The following is an 18816-nucleotide window of genomic DNA, read 5'->3' as shown; positions in this document are numbered from 1 at the left end:
TGAGGGTAGTGCAGTGGATGTGGTCTACATGGATTTTAGTAAGGCATTTGACAAGGTCCCGCATGGCAGACTTGTCAGAAAAATGAAAGCCCATGGGATACAGGGGAACGTGGCAGATTGGATCCAAAATTGGCACAGTGGCAGGAAACAAAGGGTAGTTAGTGGTCGACAGATGTTTATGCAAATAGAAAGTGGTTTCCAGTGGCGTTCCAAAGGGCCGAGTGTTGGGACCCTTGCTGTTTGTGGTATATATTAATGATTTGGACTTAAATGTGGGAGGCATGATTGGGAAATTTGCTGATGACACAAAAATTAGCTGTGTAGTTGATAGTGAAGAGGATAGTTGCAGACTCCAGAAAGATATCAATGATTTGGTTGAGTGAGCAGAAAAGTGGCAAATGGAATTCAATCCAGAAAAGTGTGAAGTAATGCATTTGGGGAGGGAAAACAAAGCGAGGGAATACACAAAAAACAGGAGGATATTGAGAGGGGTAGAAGAAGTGAGAGACCTTGGAGTGTATATCCACAGGTCCCTGAAGGTGGCAGGACAAGTGGATAGAGTGATAAAGAAGGCATATGGAATGCTTTCCTTTATTGGCCGAGGTATAGAAATCAAAAGCAGGGATGTAAAGCTGGAACTGTATAAAACACTGGTTAGGCCACAGCTGGAGTATTGCGTACAGTTCTGGTCACTTTACAGGAATGACATAATTGCTCTGGAGAGAGTGCAGAGGAGATTTACAAGAATGTTGCTGGGGCTTGAAAGTTGAGGCTATGAGGAAAGATCAGATCTGCTGGGGTTGTTTTCCTTAGAAGAGGAGGCTGAGGGGTGACTTAATTGAGGTGTACAAAATTATGAGGTGCCTAGATAGAGTAGACAGGAAGGACCTACTTCCCCTAGCGAAGAGGCCAATTACCGGGGGCACAGATTTAAGATGATAGGTAGAAGGATTACAGGGGACATGAGAAAAAACTTTTTCACCCAGAGGGTGGTGGGCGTCTGGAATTCACTGCCAGGAACGGTGGTGGAGGCACAAACCCTCAATTCTTTTAAAAGGTACCTGGACATGCACCTGAAGTGCTGTAACTTGCAAAGCTACAGACCAGGTGCTGGAAGGTGGGGTTAGATTGGGCGGCTAGATTTTTCAGCCGGCGCAGACATGATGGGCTGAATGGCCTCCTTCCATGCCCTAATGTTTTTATGGTTCATCATGGAAACCATTACAGAAAATCAGATCCAAACCATGGATTATCTAAAAAAAAATCTAAATAAAACAATTAAAATCCAACAGGAACATTACCAAAATTTGACTGAGCCAGATAAGGAAATATTAGGACAAATAACCAAAAACTTGGTCAAAGAGGTAGGTTTAAGGAGCGTCTTAAAAGGGGAGAGGGAGATAGAAGGCCAAAGGGTTGAGTGAGGCATTTCCAGAGTTCAGGGCCGAGTCAGCTGAAAGCACAGCTTCCAATGATGGAGCGATTAAAATACGGGATGTGTAAGAGGCCAGAACTGGCGGAGCAGAGAGATCATGGAGGGTTGTAAGAGGCTGCAGAGATAAGGAGACAGTGAAGGGATTTGAAAACAAATATGAGAATTTTAAAATTGAGGAGTTGCCAGACTGGAAGGCAATGTAGGTCATCAAACACAGGAGTGATGGGTGAACAGGATGTGGTGCAAGTTAAGGTAACAGCAGCAGAGTGTTGGATGAGCTCAAGTTCACAGAGAGTGGAAGATGGAAAGTTGGCCAGGAAACCGATGGAACAGTCAAATCTAAAGGTAACAATGAATGAGGGTTTCTGCATAGATGAGCTGAATTGGGCAGTGTTACTGAGGTGATGGAGGTAGTCTTGATGGCACAAATGTGTGGTCGAAAACTCAGTTTGGGGTCAAATAAGACACCAAGGCTGCATACAGCCTGGTTCAGCTTCAGACTGTTGCCAGGGAGGGATGGATTCGGTGGCTAGGGAATGGAGTTTGTGACAAGGATTGAAGACAATGGCTTTGTTGTTCCCAATTTTTTTAGTTGAAGGAAATTTCTACTCATCCAGTACTGGATGTCAGATAAGCAGACTGATAACTTAAGAGACAGTTGAGTGGCAGAGGTGGTGGTGAGGTAGTGCCGGGTGTTGTCAGCGTACATTTGGAACCTGATGTGTTTTCAGATGATGTCGCCAAGGGCAGCATGAAGATGAGAAATAGGAAGAAGCCAGGATATATTTTAGGGGGACTTCACAGTAATAATGCGGGAAGCCACTGAAGGTGATTCTCTGGCTACGACTGGATAGATAAGAAGAGAATCAGGCGAGTGCAGTTCCACCCAGCTGGATGACGGAAAATAGGCACTGGAGGAGGATGGTGTTGTCACCTGTATCAAAGGTTGCAGACAGGTCGAGAAGGATGAGGAGTGATAGTTTACCATTGTCACATAGGATGTTGTTTGTGACTTTGTTAAGGGCTTTTCATTATTGCGGCAGAGGCGGATAGCTGATTGCAGGGTTTCAACCAAGGAGTTCCTGGAAAGATGGGCACAAATTTGGGAGACAAAAGCACATTCAAGGATTTGAGAGGGTTGGGAGGGTGGAAATGGGGTGGTAGTTTGCAAGGACAGAGTTGTTATGGATGAGTTTTTTGAGGAAAGGGGTGACAACAGGAGATTCACCACTGCACTAAATTAACCACTTTTAATTGGTCCCACAGGTGGTCAACTATGTGAGGTTTACTGAAATAATGTTCCATTTCTTTGTAATGTCTTATATGAAGCTGTGACAGTACTCAACTTTGGAGTTTCAGGAAAGCTAGCCAGTCTTGATCCACATCTAGGCTATTAACTATAAAATGGTTGGGACCAGTTGCTGATATTATTTCTGGGAAACAAATCACATTGCTTGAGTACCAAGTGCATCCATCCAAGCTGGGCTTCATATCCTGCCCTTCCCAATTAATGATAAGGGATGACAAGATGTTATACCAGAATGAATGGCTAAATGTAAAAGGATTGACAATATAAACAGTGTTACCTGCTTCACTAGTTAAGCTTCGTAACTGTACTTCTCCAGTTATCTCAATTCCATTTTGGTTGAAGTTATTTTCAGTTCCTGCTATAGAGTCATCTATTTTCATTCGTTTTGATGAAGGAGATAAGGTTCCAAAGTCTCTCTGGAGAAGAGAGAACAGATCATTTTAAAAGGAAATAAATATAATTAATTGAAAGTTTCTCAACAAATTTCTCAAGAGAGGTACATCAGAAACAGTATTTGAAGAAACAGGCTGCTCATGCTGCCAATTAATGCTGAAACAAACGGTTCTGTTGAGTATGCAAGCCCAAACATAGATTCTAGTTCAGTTATTAAGAACACTGTACTGCTGAAGAGAGAAATGTCAAAGGTTGAAAGTCTAAAAGTGGCACAGAAGAGCAAATTGCCATTTCTTTGTTCCTACTACTGTTTTTAAAAAAAGCAACACCAGCTATTATCACACAACGATCATTTAACTAGTTATATCAGAAATGATAATATGTATTCATTTATATTAACATTCTTTGAGGAGATCAAGATACTCCTCCATGTGTTTAAATGAAATGCATCACAAGAAAGCATGGAAGTGGAGACGACCATTTAATCTATTAAACCAGTTTTCTTGCACGGACACAATTTGTCTCATACAATGAAGTCACCCCACTAAACCTCCCAGGAGATATGACTAACTGCAACAGCTTGCATTTACACTGTGCCTTTACAGAGGGGAAAAGAGAAACAGGTGTCAAGCCATAGTGAGATCTCTATGATAGGTTTTCAAACTGTTGTCCAATTCTTTCCTAAAATAATTCAGCGAATCTATAGGATCAAATGAATAATAATAATGCTTACACTGTTCAACCCCAATTAAATGGAATTTCACAGGCAAGGTGGGTCCAGCAGCACAAGAACCATCAGGTTTTGTGGAATATTTCACATTTATATCTATCCTTATTACTTTCTATGGCATTCTTAGATATTTTAACCAGCTTTTTAAGGAGGAGTGAATAACTTGACCTCAATTTCTGACAGTCTCCTCCATACATCGACCAATCTGTGGCATTACCAAAAAAGTGCAATTCTACTCTGGCTTGAGGTATTTTTGATTTTGTATAATCTCCTCTAGCTTTGCAAATGTATAGCATGTATGATTATTTGTTTTAAAGACCTGGATTACATCCTTATTTAATCTTGTTTTGCCAATTAAAATAAGTTCAGTCTTGAGTGACAAATCCCAGAATCATTCTAATCACTTTCAATGAACTCTCTTGAATATATTTATCTTTTTTTTTTGAAGGCAGGATGTCCAAAATCTCACAAAGAAAAACATGCATTTATATAGCATCTTTCCCGAGCACCACACATCCCATGAATTATAGTCACCGTTATATAAGAAAATATTTTAAATTTGGTATTTTGTAAACAAAGTATCAAAATGCATCATACTACTTAGTCAGCATTGTTCAGAAGAGCTCTGCAATGGCAGAATGGTACCAGCAAGTGATCCAACATAATTTGTATTTTACACTTTTATCCCCAGTTCTGAGCACCGCACTTTAGGAAAGACGTGAGGGCATTGCAGAGAGTACAGAAAAGATTCACGAGAATGGTTCCAGGGATGAGGAATTTCAGTTGTGAAGATAGATTGGAGAAGAGAAGGCTGAGAGGTGTCTGATAGAGGTATTCAACATCATGAGGGATCTGGACAGAGTAGATAGAGAGAAACTGTTCCCACTCGTGAAAGGATCGAGAACGAAAGGCACAGATTTAATGTATTTGGTAAGAGAGGCAAAAGTGACATGAGGAAAAACTTTTTCACGCGGCAAGTGGTTAAGGTCTGGAATGCACTGCCCTGAGAACGTGGTGGAGGCAGGTTCAATTGAAGCATTCAAAAGGGAATTAGACAGGTATATGAAAAGGAAGAATGTGCAGGGTTACGGGGAAAAGGCAGGGGAATTGAACTGAGGGAATCGCTCTCACAGAACTAGTATGGACACGATGGACCGAATAGCCTCCTTCTGCATTGTAACGATTCTGTGATTCTGTACACCTTACTAAATGAATGTTGACATTTCACTTGTATTCTAGCGTGCATCTTCTTACATTTATTCACAGTAAAAATCCATCTGCTATTCTTTAGCCGACCATATAACGTACCCAATTCTAGAGTCCTGTGGGGCACAGCGAGAAACATCCCAAGGTGCTTTACAGTAGCATCAGACAAAATCTGACACTGAGCTGCAAAAGGACATACAAGGACAGGTGACCAAAAGCTTGATCATAAAGATAGGTTTTGAGGATGTCTTAAAGGAGGAAACAGAGGTAGAGAGGCAGAGAGGCAGAGTTTCAAGGAGGGAATTCCTGTGCCTAATGACTAGACAGCTGAAGGCACAACCACCGATGGTGGGGCGAAGGAAATCAGGAATGCACAAGAGGCCAGTGTTGGAGGGAAATAGAGTTCCCAGAGGGTCGTAGGGGTGATGGAATTTACAGAAATATGGAAAGAGAAGACCATGGAGGGATTTGAACCCAAGTATAAGAAGAACTTTAAATTTGAGGCATAGCAACACTAGGAGCCAATGCAGGTCAGCAAGCACAGAGGTGACAGGGACTTTGGGAGAGTTAGGGAGCAAAATTTTGGATGACCTCAAGTTTCCAGAGGGTGGAAGATGAGACGCCAACCAGGAGAACATTGGAACAACCAAAAACCCATCAGGTTCACTAACATCCTTTAGGGAAGGAAACCTGCAGTCTTTACCCAGTCTGGCCTGCTGTGATGCCAGACCCACAACAATGTGGTTGACTCTTAACTGCCCTCTGGCTTGCTAGGCCATTTCATTCAGTTGCTTCAGATTGCTATGAAGAGGTTTTTTTTTAATTTCACGAGATGTGAGCATTGCTGGCAAGGCCAACGTTTATTACACATCCCTAATTGCCCTTGAGAAGGTGGTGAGCTAACTTCCTGAACCACTGCAGTTCACCTGGTGTAGGTACAGCCATGCTGCTGTTAGGAAGGGAGTTACAAAACTTTGACCCTGCGACAGTGAAGTAACAGCAATATATTTCCAAGTCAGCAGGTCTGGCAGTATCTGTGGAGAGAGAGAAGCAGAATTAACGTTAACTCTGCTTCTCCCTCCACAGATGCTGCCAGACCTACTGAGTATTTCCAGCAGTCTTTGTTTTTATTTCAGATTTCCAGCATCTGAAGTATTTTGCTTTTATTTCCAAGTCAGGATGGTGTGTGATTTGGAGGGGAACTTACAGATGGTGGTGTTCCCATGTGCCTGCTGCCCTTGTTCTTCGAGGTGGTAGAGGCCTCGGGTTTGGAAGGTGTTGTCGAAGGAGGCTTGCTGAGTTGCTGCCACTGTACACCAGTGGTGTAGTGGGAATGCTACTGGACTAGTAATCCAGAAGCCCTTACTGATGTTCTGGGACACGAGTTCAAATCCCACCACAGCAGCAGGTGGAATTTAAATTCAATTTATTAATAAACCTGGAATTAAAAGCTAATCTCAGTAATGGTGACCACAAAACTACCAGATTGTCATAAAAACCATCTAGTTCACAAATGTCCTCTAAGAAAGGAAATCTGCTGCCCTTACCCAGTCTGGCCTACTTGTGACTCCAGACCCTCTGAAACAGCCTAGCAAGCCACTCAGTTGTACCAAACAGAAAAGTCAAAAAATAATAAAACCAAAAAGACCACCCAGCATCAACCTAGGCACCGGAAGTGACAACAGCACACCTTGCCCAGGCGACTCTGCAAAGTCCTCCTCTCTAAAATCTGGAGACTTGTGCAAAAAATTGGAAAAGCTGTCCCACAGACTAGTCAAACAATATCCCAGACTCTTCAATCACCATCGTGTATTGCCTGTCCTACCATCAAGACAGACCCAGCAGAGGTCGCGGAACAGTGGTATACAGTCAGGAAGGAGTGCCCCTGGGAGTCCTCAACATTGACTCCAGACCCCATGACGTCTCATAGCATCAGGTCAAACAGGGGCAAGGAAATCTCCCGCTGATTACCACCTACTGCTCTCCCTCAACTGATGAATCATCATTCCTCCATGTTGAACACCACTTGGAAGAAGCAGTGAGGGTAGCAAGAGTACAGAATGTATTCTGGGCGGCAGACTTCAAAGCCCAACACCAAGACTGGCTCAGTAGCACCACTACTGAACGATCTGGCTGAGTCCTGAAGGACATAGTTGCCAGACTGGGAATGCAGCGAGAATATCAAGAAGAGGGAAAAAACATACTTGACCTTATCCTCATCAACCTACTTATCACAGATGTATCTATTCACGATAGTATTGCCAGGAGTGACCACTGCACAGTTCTGTGGAAACATAGTCCCGTCTTCACACTGAGGATATCCTCCATCATTTTGTGTGGCATTACCACCATGCGAAATAGGACAGATTCAGAACAGATGTAGCAGCCCAAAACTGGCACGCATGAGGTGCTATGGACCATCAGCAGCAGAATTGTATTCCACCACAGAATGCAACCTCATGGCCCAGCATATTCCTCACTCTACTACTGCCATCAAGCCAAGTAACCAACCCTGGTTCAAATGAGAGGTGTAGCAGAGCATTCCAGCAGCAGCACCAGGCATACCTAAAAATGAGGTCCCAATCTGGTAAAGCTACAACACAGGACCAACATGCATGCTAGATAGCAGAAGCAGAATGTTATCGACAGAGCTAAGCGTTCCCACAACCAAAGCATTGCAGTCCAGCCACATCCCCAGTCGTGAACGGTGGTGGACAACTGAACAACTAATAGGAGGCGATGGCTCAATAAACATCCCCATCCTCAATAACGGAAAAGCCCAGCACGAGTGCAAAGACACCGCTGAAGCGTTTCCAACCATCTTCAGCCAGAAGTGCTGAATGGACGACCCATCTCAGCCTCCTCTTGACAGCCCCAAACATAGATGTCAGTCTTCAACCAATTCGATTCACTCCATGTGATATTAAGCAGCGACAATGCACTGGATACAGCAATGGCTACAGGCCCCAACATCATCAGGACTGTAGTGCTGAAAACTTTTGCTCCAGAACTAACTGACCCTCTAGCCAAGTTGCTCCAGTAGATCTAGAACACCGACATCTGCTATCAATCGTGCTGTGTGGCACTACCACCGTGCTAAATGGAATAGATTTCAAACAGATCGAGCAACTCAAAACTGGGCATTTATGAGGCGCTGTGGGCCATCAGCAGCAGCAGAGTTGCATTCAACCATAATCTGTAACCTCATGGCCTGGCATATTCCACACCCCAACACTGCCATCAAGCGGGGGGCGCGCGGGGGCGTGAGAGCGAGAAGCAACATCTAACAGCTTGTGTTCCAGCAATCCAGAAGGCATTTGCCCTGCTGAAAAATCCTACATCTACATTAGGCAGCACTGACCCAGATATGTGTCTCACTATCTTCATTTGAACTTTCAATCAAGAGAGAAATCCACAATCATCTCAGGTCTGCACCCATCAAGAACTTGATTTCCAAGAGATATCAACAGATTTATCATGACCTCTTCACCACCACCACCACCCCCCACCAAATCACCTTCCTTTTTTCCCCAATTGCGAATGCAATTGTGACAATCTTAGGATAAGGCATAGTGAGCAATAAACAACTGATTTTCTGTTTTTTAAAACTTTCAAGGAAACCTGTCGCTGTCTATTTGAAAAACAAACCATCAAGAGGTTAAACCTAATAACAAAACACTTGCTGCAGTCAGGTGGGGAGCTGAACAGTGGAACCATCCACATCGCACCACATGACCATAACAATTCACTCCTTTCATATCTGCGTACTAGATCTACAAGATGCGCTGCAGCAACTTGCTAAGGCTCCTTCGACAGCACCTTCCAAACCAGTGACCTCCACCACCTCCGGGAACAAGGCCATAGTCACATGGGAACACCGTGAGAGAGTGGATAGAGAGACGGCACAGTGGCGCAGTGGTTAGCACCGCAGCCTCACAGCTCCAGCGACCCGGGTTCAATTCTGGGTACTGCCTGTGTGGAGTTTGCAAGTTCTCCCTGTGTCTGCGTGGGTTTTCTCCGGGTGCTCCGGTTTCCTCCCACAAGCCAAAAGACTTGCAGGTTGAAAGGTAAATTGGCCATTATAAATTGCCCCTAGTATAGGTAGGTGGTAGGGAAATATAGGGACAGGTGAGGATGTGGTAGGAATATGGGATTAGTGTAGGATTAGTATAAATGGGTGGCTGATGGTCGGCACAGACTCGGTGGGCCGAAGGGCCTGTTTCAGTGCTGTATCTCTAAACTAAAATCTAAACAATGTTTCCACTTGTGGGGAAGAGCATAATTAGAGGCCATCAATATAAGATAGTCACCAAGAAATCCAATAGGGAATTCAGAAGAAACTTCTTTACCCAAAGAGTGGTAAGAACATGGAACTCACTAGACAAGCATACGAGGGAGAAGAGGGTTACGATGATAGATTTAGATTTTAGATTTAGAGATTTAGATATACAGCACTGAAACAGGCCCTTCGGCCCACCGAGTCTGTGCCGACCATTAACCACCCATTTATACTAATCCTACACTAATCCCATATTCCTACCACATCCTCACCTGTCCCTATATTCCCCTACCACCTACCTACACTAGGGGCAATTTATAATGGCCAATTTACCTATCAACCTGCAAGTCTTTTGGCTTTAGATGAGGAAAGATGGGAGAAGGCTCAAGTGGAGCATAAGTGCTGGCATGAACTGGTTGGACTGAATGGCCTGTTTCTCTTCCATATATCTTATAGGAACATAGGAGCTGGAGTAGGCCATTCAGCCTAATGAGCCTGCTCCGCCATTCAACATGATCATGGTTGATCATCCACTTCAATGCCTATTTCCCACACTATCCCCATATCACTTTATGCCATTGGTATTTAGAAATCTGTCAATCTCCACTTCGAACATACTCAATGACTGAGCTTCCACAGCCCTCTGGGGTAGAGAATTCCAAAGATTCACTACCCTCCGAGTAAAGAAATAACTCATCTCTGTCCTAAGTGGCTTCCCCCTTATTTTGAAAGTGTGTCCCCTGGTTCTAGACTCCCCAACTAGGGAAACATCTTAGCTGCATCTACCCTGTCTATCCCTTTAAGTATTTTGTAGGTTTCAATGAGATCACCTCTCATTCTTCAAAACTCTAGAGAATACAGGCCCAGTTTCACCAATCTCTCTTCATAGGAGACTCCTGCCATCCCAGGAACAAGTCTGGTGAACCTTTGTTGCACTTCCGCTATGGTAATAATATCCTTCCTAAGGTAAGGGGACCAAAACTGCACACAGTACTCCAGGTGCGGTCTAACCATGGTTCTATACAATTGAAGCAAGACTTCACTACTCCTGTACTCAAAATCCTCTCGCGATAAACGCCAACATACCATTAGCCTTCTTAATTGCTTGCTGCACCTGCATGTTGGCTTTCAGTGACTTATTGCCGAGAACACCCAGGTACATGTACGCTTTCTAATCTCTTACCATTTAAGAAATACTCTGCACATCTGTTCCTTCTAACAAAGTAGATAACCTCACATTTTTCCACATTATACTCCATTTGCCATGTTCTTGCCCACTCACTAAGTCTGTCCAAATCTCCTTGAAGCCACTTTGCATCTTCCTCACAACCTAGTTTTGTGTCATCTGCGAACTCGGAAATATTACATTTGGTCCCCACATCCAAATCATTGATATATATTGTGAACAGCTGGGGTCCAAGTACTGATCCTTGTGGTATCCCATGAGTCACATCCTGCCAACGTGAGAATGACCTGTTTATTCCTACTCTCTGTTTTCTGCCTGTTAACCAATCCTTAATCCATGCCAGTATATTACCTCCTATCCCATGTGCTTTAATTGTGCTAACCAACCTCCTGTGGGGGACTTTATCAAAAGCCTTCTGAAAATCCAAGTATACTATGTAATCCTATGTATGCAAACCATTACCTACAAGTTCCCCTCCATATCTCACACCATCTTGACCTGGATATGTATCATTTCTTCTTCGTCGTTGGGTCAACATCCTGGAACTCCCTACCTAACAGCACTGTACCAATACCACGTGGATGGCAGAGGTTCAAGATGTCGGCTCACCACCACCTTCTCAATGATTCTATGATTCTAATTAGGAATCGGTACCAGCAGATAGGCTGAGGCAGAGATGGATGCACACAATGTTATGGAGGTGAAAATAGGCAGTCTGTGAAACTATGAGGTCCAAAACTCAGCTAGGGGTCAAACAGAACACTGAGACTGAACAGTCAGGTGCAAGATGCTTTTTTTAAGGTACAGCCAAAGAAAAACATACATGTATTTAGAGAAGGGATTATAAAATCCACAATATTATTAGTTCAGAATATTCAACTCACTAACCCTTTCACCTGTAGTTACTGTTTCACTGAACCTGAATTCCTGTTTCAGATGTCAAATCTCATTGTCTATTTAAGCAACGGTTAATATTTAATGGCGGAGGAGCGTTTGATACTGCAACTCTAGCTGACTGAAGCCAATATGTATATCATTGTATTGCATCGAATGTTTCATTTTCATATACCTCCATGCTATGCTTTGCTCCAGATGAATTTAGATGGTTTTGGTCATCCACAGTTACTAATCTGCAGGTCAGGGACATGCTTGCATCTTGCTGGTTTTCTTTGCTCATATGCTCAGTTATTCCTAATGACTCAGCAACCTGGAATATTTATGGGAAAAAAAAAGACATGAATGAGCTATAATTGCCTTCTGTTCAATTCATAAAATTATTGCAATGTTTTACACATTAACACACTACTCGTGAACTCTGGCAATATACTGAAGAGGTGGTCTCACTTCCACTAAGCACTGTGGCAAATAGTAGATCTTTAATAGAAAGCCTTAAAATCATGTGAAATATCTTTAGCTAAGTTTTATTAATGTTAAGCAGGTGTATCATGCAATGTGGAAAGATGGTAACGGGGGTTTGCTGGAACTCTTGTGAAATAGCTAGAATACCAAACTATGAAAGGTAACCAAGACCTGTGTAACGAATGAAGTAAGTGTTATGATGGTTTAAGTGAAGAGAGGAGTCCAACAAGATTGCATTTCATCATTTATCTTGGACTATAAATTTTAACCTCGACAATGGATATAACCAATGAGGTCTAAATTGCTAGGTATCTAATAAGGATTTGTGGTAACAGACATCCTTGTTGGATCAAAAATCGACCTGAAAAGTTAACTGTTTCTCTCTCCACAAATGCTGCCAGACTTGCTCAGTATTTCTAGCATTTTCTGTTCTTATTTCAGATTTCCAGTATTTTGCTCTTGTATGCTTGCTGGATCTTTGGTTAGTATTGCTAAGAAAAACAAGTGGGGCTCCACTTCAGCTTTGAAAGGCCAGAATATGTAGCTAGTACAGATAAGAACTTAGAAGGATAAAAGAACATTGAAGACAAAGTGGTTTCAGTGAATGGAGTTCATCCAGGATGCAATGAGGTGAAGGTGAAGTTAATTTACCTGGAAAGTTGTATGCTGAGTAAAGGGGAAATGGAAGAAAACAGTGAAAAGACAGGTTATTCTATCTTGAAAACCAGGAAACAAGCAGGGGAGTGGGTTCAGATTAGACAGTCCATGTAGGGAGAATCACCAGCACAGACTTGCTGACCCAAATGGCCGATTTCAATCCTGGAACATTCTATGATTCTACCAAGGAATGTTTCTGACAGAAGTTCTTATTCTCTACTGCCCTCCCAATTATGATAATAAATTTTTTCACTGAAGTATCTTCACTGCTTTCCTCCCTCAGCCTCTGCATCAAACGACTTTTCATCCTCAATAATTTCAACCTCCATCTCAACACATGCTCTTTCTCCTCCGAGTTCACTGCCCTCATCCTCCCTAAACCTCTCTCTCCAAACAAACACCCCAAGTGATATTCACAGTCACCCGTTGATTCTGCCATCTCATGTGGTCTCACCACTCCCATCATATCAATCACAGATAATGCCATCTCTGATCACTTCCTTAAATCACTCTCCACCTGCATCTCCCCTTCCACGCCCCAACACTATCTCCTTCTCTATCTACCCCTGGAAAAAACTATTCCCCTATTCACTTTCAAAATCTCAACAGTCTAGCCTTTGCCACTCCATTTGCTCCAATTTTACTGCAGCTACTGATTTGCTCAACTGCACCCTCACCTCCACCTTTGATGCCTTAGTCCGCAATAAAACTATTATTCTCTCTCACCCTGGCTGCTCCCTAGGTGCAGCCCTCGTCTCTGCTCCCTTAATCCAAGGGACGTAGACTTGAAAGGATATGGTCGACAACTGGTTTAACCATTCACCGCCATATCTGGCTGGACCAGAAAGAACCATCAAGTCTTGCTCTCATCTGCTAAAGCTGCTCACTATTCCAGGATCATCCCACAATGCAAAGACAACCCCCGGCGCTTTTTCTCTACTGCAAACAGTCGTCTTAAACTTTTCTGTCTCCTCCACCCTCACCTCCAATGATAAATGTGAGCTCATAGACTACTTTGTCACTAAGAATGAGACCATCCAATCAGCTGCCTCTGCCAATTCCCTCCCTTCCACTAGCCCATTGGGCCTACCTTCCTCTAAAGCTACCCCCTGCCCTAGCCCTGAAATTGCATCTTTCTCCAATTTCTCCCCTCATGTCCTCTGAGCTGATTTTTTTCCCACAAGACCCACTTCCTTCTCTCTCTCAACACTAGTCCCACTAAACTGCAGACCACCCAACATCCCCTCTTGGTCTCCATGTTCACAGCTATTGTTAACGTTTTGCTCTCTTCAGAGGCTGACCCGCTCTCCTTTAAATCTGTCATCACCCCTCTCCTCAAAAAAGCCAACCCTTGACCCACCGTCCTTGCAAACTATTGTCCCATTTCCAACCTCCCTTCCTTCTCAAGCCCTCAAATGTGTTTCTGCCTCCCAAATCAATACCCACATTTCCCAGAACTCCATGTTTGAATCTCTCCAATCAGGTTTCGACCCCTGCCTCAGTACCGAAATGCCTCGTATCAAAATCATAAATGACATGCTGTGTGACTTCGACAAAGGTAAATAAACTATCCCTTCTTGACCTGTCTGCAGCCTTTGACATGGTTGACCACACCATACTCCTCCACCACCTCTCCGCTATCATTCAGCTGGGTGCACTCACCTGGCTCCACACTTATTTATCTAATCGTATCAGTTGTAATGGCTTCTCTTTCTGCTCCCGGACAGTTACCTCTGGTGTCCCCCAAGGATCTATCCTTGCCTACCACCTCTTGCGCACATCCCCCCACCTATCCGCCCATTTCTCATCGACACGTTGCCCCTCGATGACATCATCCAAAAGCACAGGTTAGTTTTCACATGTACACTGACTACACTCAGCTTTACCTCACCACCATCTCGCGTGACTCCTCCACCATTGCTAAATCAGACTGTTTATCCAGCATCCAGCACTGGATGAGCAGAAATTTCCTCCAATTAAACATTGGGAGGACTGAAGGCATTGTTTTCACTCCACGCCATCTTTAGCCAATGCCGAGTGGATGATTCATCTCAGCCTCCTCCTTCTGCTCATCCTGATGTCCCCGGCATCATAGCTGCCAATCTTCAGCTAATTCGATTTATTCCACGTAATATCAAGAAACGGCCAAAGGCTGTGGGCCCTGATAACATCCTGGCAGTAGTACTGAAGACTTGTACTCCAGAACTAACCACACCCCTTGCCAAGCTCTTCCAGTACTGCCACAGCACTGGCACCAGACAATATGAAAAATTGCCCAGATATGTCCTGTACAGAAAGTACAAGGCAAATCCAATCCCGCCAATTACTGCCCCATTAACCTACTCTTGATCATCGGCAAAGTGATGGAAGGTATCATCGACAGCGCAATCAAGCAGCACTTACACAGCAATAACCAGCACCAATGTTCAGTTTGAGTTCCAACAGGGCCACTCGCCTCCAGACTTCATTACAGCCTTGGTTCAAACATGGACAAAAGAGCTGAATTCCAGAGGCAAGGTGAGGTGAGAGTGACTGCCCTTGACATAAAGGCAGCATCTGACTGAGTGTGGCATCAAGAAACCCTAGCAAAACTGAAGTCAATGGGAATGAAGGGGAAAACTGTCCACCGGTTGGAATCATACCTAGCACAAAGGAGGATGGTTGTGGTTGTTGGAGGCCAAACATCTAAGGCCCAGGATATCACTGTAGGAGTGCTTCAGGGTAGTGTCCAAGGCACAACCATCTTCAGCTGCTTCATCAATGTCCTTCCCTCCATCATAAAGTCAGAAGTGGGGATGCTCGCTGATGATTGCACAGTGCTCAGTACCATTCGCGACTCTTCAAATAATAAAGCAGTCGTGCCCACCTGGATAACATTCAGGCTTGGGCTCATAAATGGCAAGTAACATTCGTGCCATGCAAGTGCCAGGCACTGACCATCTCCATCTAGAGAGAATCTAACCATCTCCCCTTGACATTCAATGGCATTACCCTTGCTGCATTCCCCACTAGCAACATCCTAGGGATTACCATTGACCAGAAACTGAACTGGAGTAGCCATATAAGTACTGTGGCTACAACAGCAGGTCAGAGGCTAGGAATTCTGCAGCGAGTAACTCACCTCCTGACTCCCCAAAGCCTATCCACAATCTACAAGGCACAAGTCTGGAGTGTGATGGAATACTCTCCACTTGCCTGGATGGGTGCAGCTCCAACACTCAAGAAGCTCGACACCATCCAGGACAAAACAGCCTGCTTGATCAGCACCCCATCCACCCTTAAACATTCACTCTCTCCACCATCAGTGCACAGAGGCAGCGGTGTGTACATATACAAGATGCACGGCAGCAACTCACCAAGCCTCCTTCAACAACACCTTCCAAACCCACGACCTCTACCATCTAAAAGGACAAGTGCAGCTGACACATGGGAACACCACCACCTGCAAGTTCCTCTCCAAGCCACACACCACCCTGACGTGGAACTATATCACCATTCCTTTACTGTCACTGGGTCAAAACCCTGGAACTCCCTTCCTAATAGCACTATGGGTGTTCCTACACCCAATGGAATGCAGCGCTTCAAGGCAGCAGCTCACCATCCACCTTCTCAAAGGCAATTAGGGATGGGCAACATATGCTGGCCTTGCCAGTGATGCTCATATCCCATGAAAATTTTTTTTTAAAGCTCCAAACTCCACTTTCGTAGCTACCGAATCCATCACTCTACCTGGCAACTGTCTGAGACTAAACTAGACTGTTCACAAAGTTGATGTTATATTTGACCATGAGATAGGCTTCCAACCACATATCCATCCCATCACTCATTCATGCTTTTGTTACCTCAAGACTTGACCTTTCCAACACACTCCTGGCTGGTCGCCCCCATTCTACCCTCCATAAATTTGAGGTCATGCAAAACTATGCTACCCATGAGCTTACCCGCACCAAGTCCTGTTCATCTATCACCCCTGTGCTCACTGGCCTACACTGACCCCTGGTCAAGCAATGCCTTAATTGTAAAATTCCCATCCTTGTTTTCAAATCCCTCCATGGCCTTGCTTCTCCCCATGTCTGTAATCTCTTTCGGCACCACAACCCTCCAAGCTATCTGCCCTCATCTAATTTTGGCCTCATGGGCATTCCTGATTTGAATCGCTCCATCATTGGTGGCTATGTCTTCAGCTGCCTTTGCCCTAAGCTCTGAAATTCCCTCTCTAAACCCTTCATATACTCCATCTCTCTCCCTTCTTTTAAGATGTTCCTTAAAACCTATCTCTTTGATCAAGTTTCTGGCCATCTGCCCATATATTGCTCAGTGTATAAATTTGCTCTATATGCTCTGTGAAGCGCCTTGGGACATTTTATGATATCAAAGGCACTATATAAACATAGGGTGTTGTAGCTTAGAAATCAACCTATGGAGACAGCATCCATCATAGGATTTGAAAAAGGATGACTGAACAAGGAGAGTGCCCTATACCTCTGGAAGTTGCTGAGAGTTGGTCCCCAATGATGACGGCACAGAACCAAAGGCTACATGCTGTTGGACAACATGATGTAAGTAGATGCTTCTTTTCAGATGGGAGAACAGAGTGGCCAAAGTTGGGTGTATCAAATAGTGGCAGGACGGCATTAACAGAACATGCTGCAACGAGAAGAATGCAACAGGCAGGGCATGTATGCCATATAACCAAAGATAAGTATTCTTGGAAAGTGGCAGAACTGATTCCACATGGGAAAAGACTGAGTGGCAGACTAAAATGGAGATGGTGGTCAGCCATTGTCACCTCCAGACTTAACAATTCTAATGCCAGCCGGGGCATTCTCCTATCTTCCAACCACCATAAGCTTGACCTCATCCAAAACTCTGCTGCCCATATCTGAACTCACAAGCTCTGTTCACCCATCGCCCCTGTGCTCGCTGACCTACATTGCCTGACTGGGAGCCAATGTCTCCATTTTAAAATTCTCTGCCATATTTTCAAGACCCTCCATGGGCTCGCCCTTCCCTCTGTAACCTCCTCCAGCCCTATAACCACTCCCTCATTGATATCTCTACGCTCCTCCAATTCTGGCATCTTGCACATCCCCAATTTTAATCCACCATTGGTAGTCAGACCTTCAGCTGTCTCGACCCTAGACTCTCGAATTCCCTCCCTGAACCTTTCAATCTTTCTATCTCTCTGTCCTCCTTCAAGATCTTCCTTAAAATCTACTACTTTAACCAAGCTTTTGGTCACTGGTCTTAATATCTCATATGGCTCAGTATCAAATTTGTTTAATAACGCTCCTGTGAAGCGCCTTGGAATGAAAAGGAATATATAAATACAAGTTGTCACTGTTAAAGAATTGAGCCGCTAACTGGACTGCCTAGACTAACAGTTAACAAGTGGCTACTTGGGTGAGCAACTGAAGTACACCAACAACCATAATTCACTGCTTTCTAGACAGGATGGTAAAATAATTAGAAAAACAAAACCCATTTGTGTTTCAGAACAGCACAGCTTGTAATTTTGTAGCACCTTTAATTTCAAAAATACTCGTGTTTAAAAAACAAGGATAGCTCCAAGTGCAGTTTAATGGAAGTTTTCCAAAGCAATTAATTTATGGTTGGTCTAAAATGTGGTTTTAGAGTGAGTCAAATGACCCTGAAAAACCTAAAGGCGCCCCTATTAGAACAAAGATTGAGTGCTTTATTCTCACTTAATCTGTCCTTTATTTGGATACTCAAGTACATAAAATGGAACACTTTGCGAATCTCCTTAATTACTAGTTGTATATTTGAATTGCTGGAAAACAGCATAAGGCAGGCTCTATTAACATAAAAAGGGCCAGCATTTTTGATGTGCATGTAAACAATGAATTCGCACTGATGGCTGGCAAAAAGTAAAAATATTCACCAACAAAATAGGTATCAGTAGCTACCAATAAAAGGCAACCGCCATAAATCCAGAAGGATTTATTTCAGAATTAATTATTTGATGGTCCTTAAATACATTCATGCAAAAAATAGACAATGGCAAAATTTCTCTTTCACCAATTACAAAAAAATCTTTTATTTTAATGTTTTCTGATCTACAAACAAAAATATAAAAGCATTTACCTGTAGACAAGAGATCTGTAAGGGATGCTGAGGATTTATCATCCGATTAGAACTACTTAAGTGCTCTTCAGCCATTTTCTTCACATGTTTATGCAGCATCTCAAACTCTTTATACACATCTGGAAATTGTGGTCTGGCAGGCCGTCCCTTTTCCACC

General features: G+C 43.6%; 1 protein-coding gene across 1 annotated transcript in view; it reads right to left on the bottom strand.

Annotated features, from left to right (window-relative positions):
- znf839 (zinc finger protein 839) overlaps positions 1 to 18816 on the bottom strand; it is a 58306-nt gene that overhangs the window by 4952 nt on the left and 34538 nt on the right. Inside the window, exons 5-7 of the mRNA XM_068038957.1 lie at positions 18660 to 18815; positions 11608 to 11745; positions 3022 to 3160 (exon numbers count right to left, since the gene is read on the bottom strand). Of these exons, the coding sequence (XP_067895058.1) occupies positions 3022 to 3160; positions 11608 to 11745; positions 18660 to 18815 (433 nt within the window). The remainder of the gene's footprint in view (positions 1 to 3021; positions 3161 to 11607; positions 11746 to 18659; position 18816) is intronic.

The sequence above is a fragment of the Heterodontus francisci genome, chromosome 9, assembly GCF_036365525.1.
Source record: "Heterodontus francisci isolate sHetFra1 chromosome 9, sHetFra1.hap1, whole genome shotgun sequence".
Classification (NCBI taxonomy): Eukaryota; Metazoa; Chordata; class Chondrichthyes; order Heterodontiformes; family Heterodontidae; genus Heterodontus; species Heterodontus francisci.
This window is presented reverse-complemented; position numbering and strand designations above follow the sequence as displayed.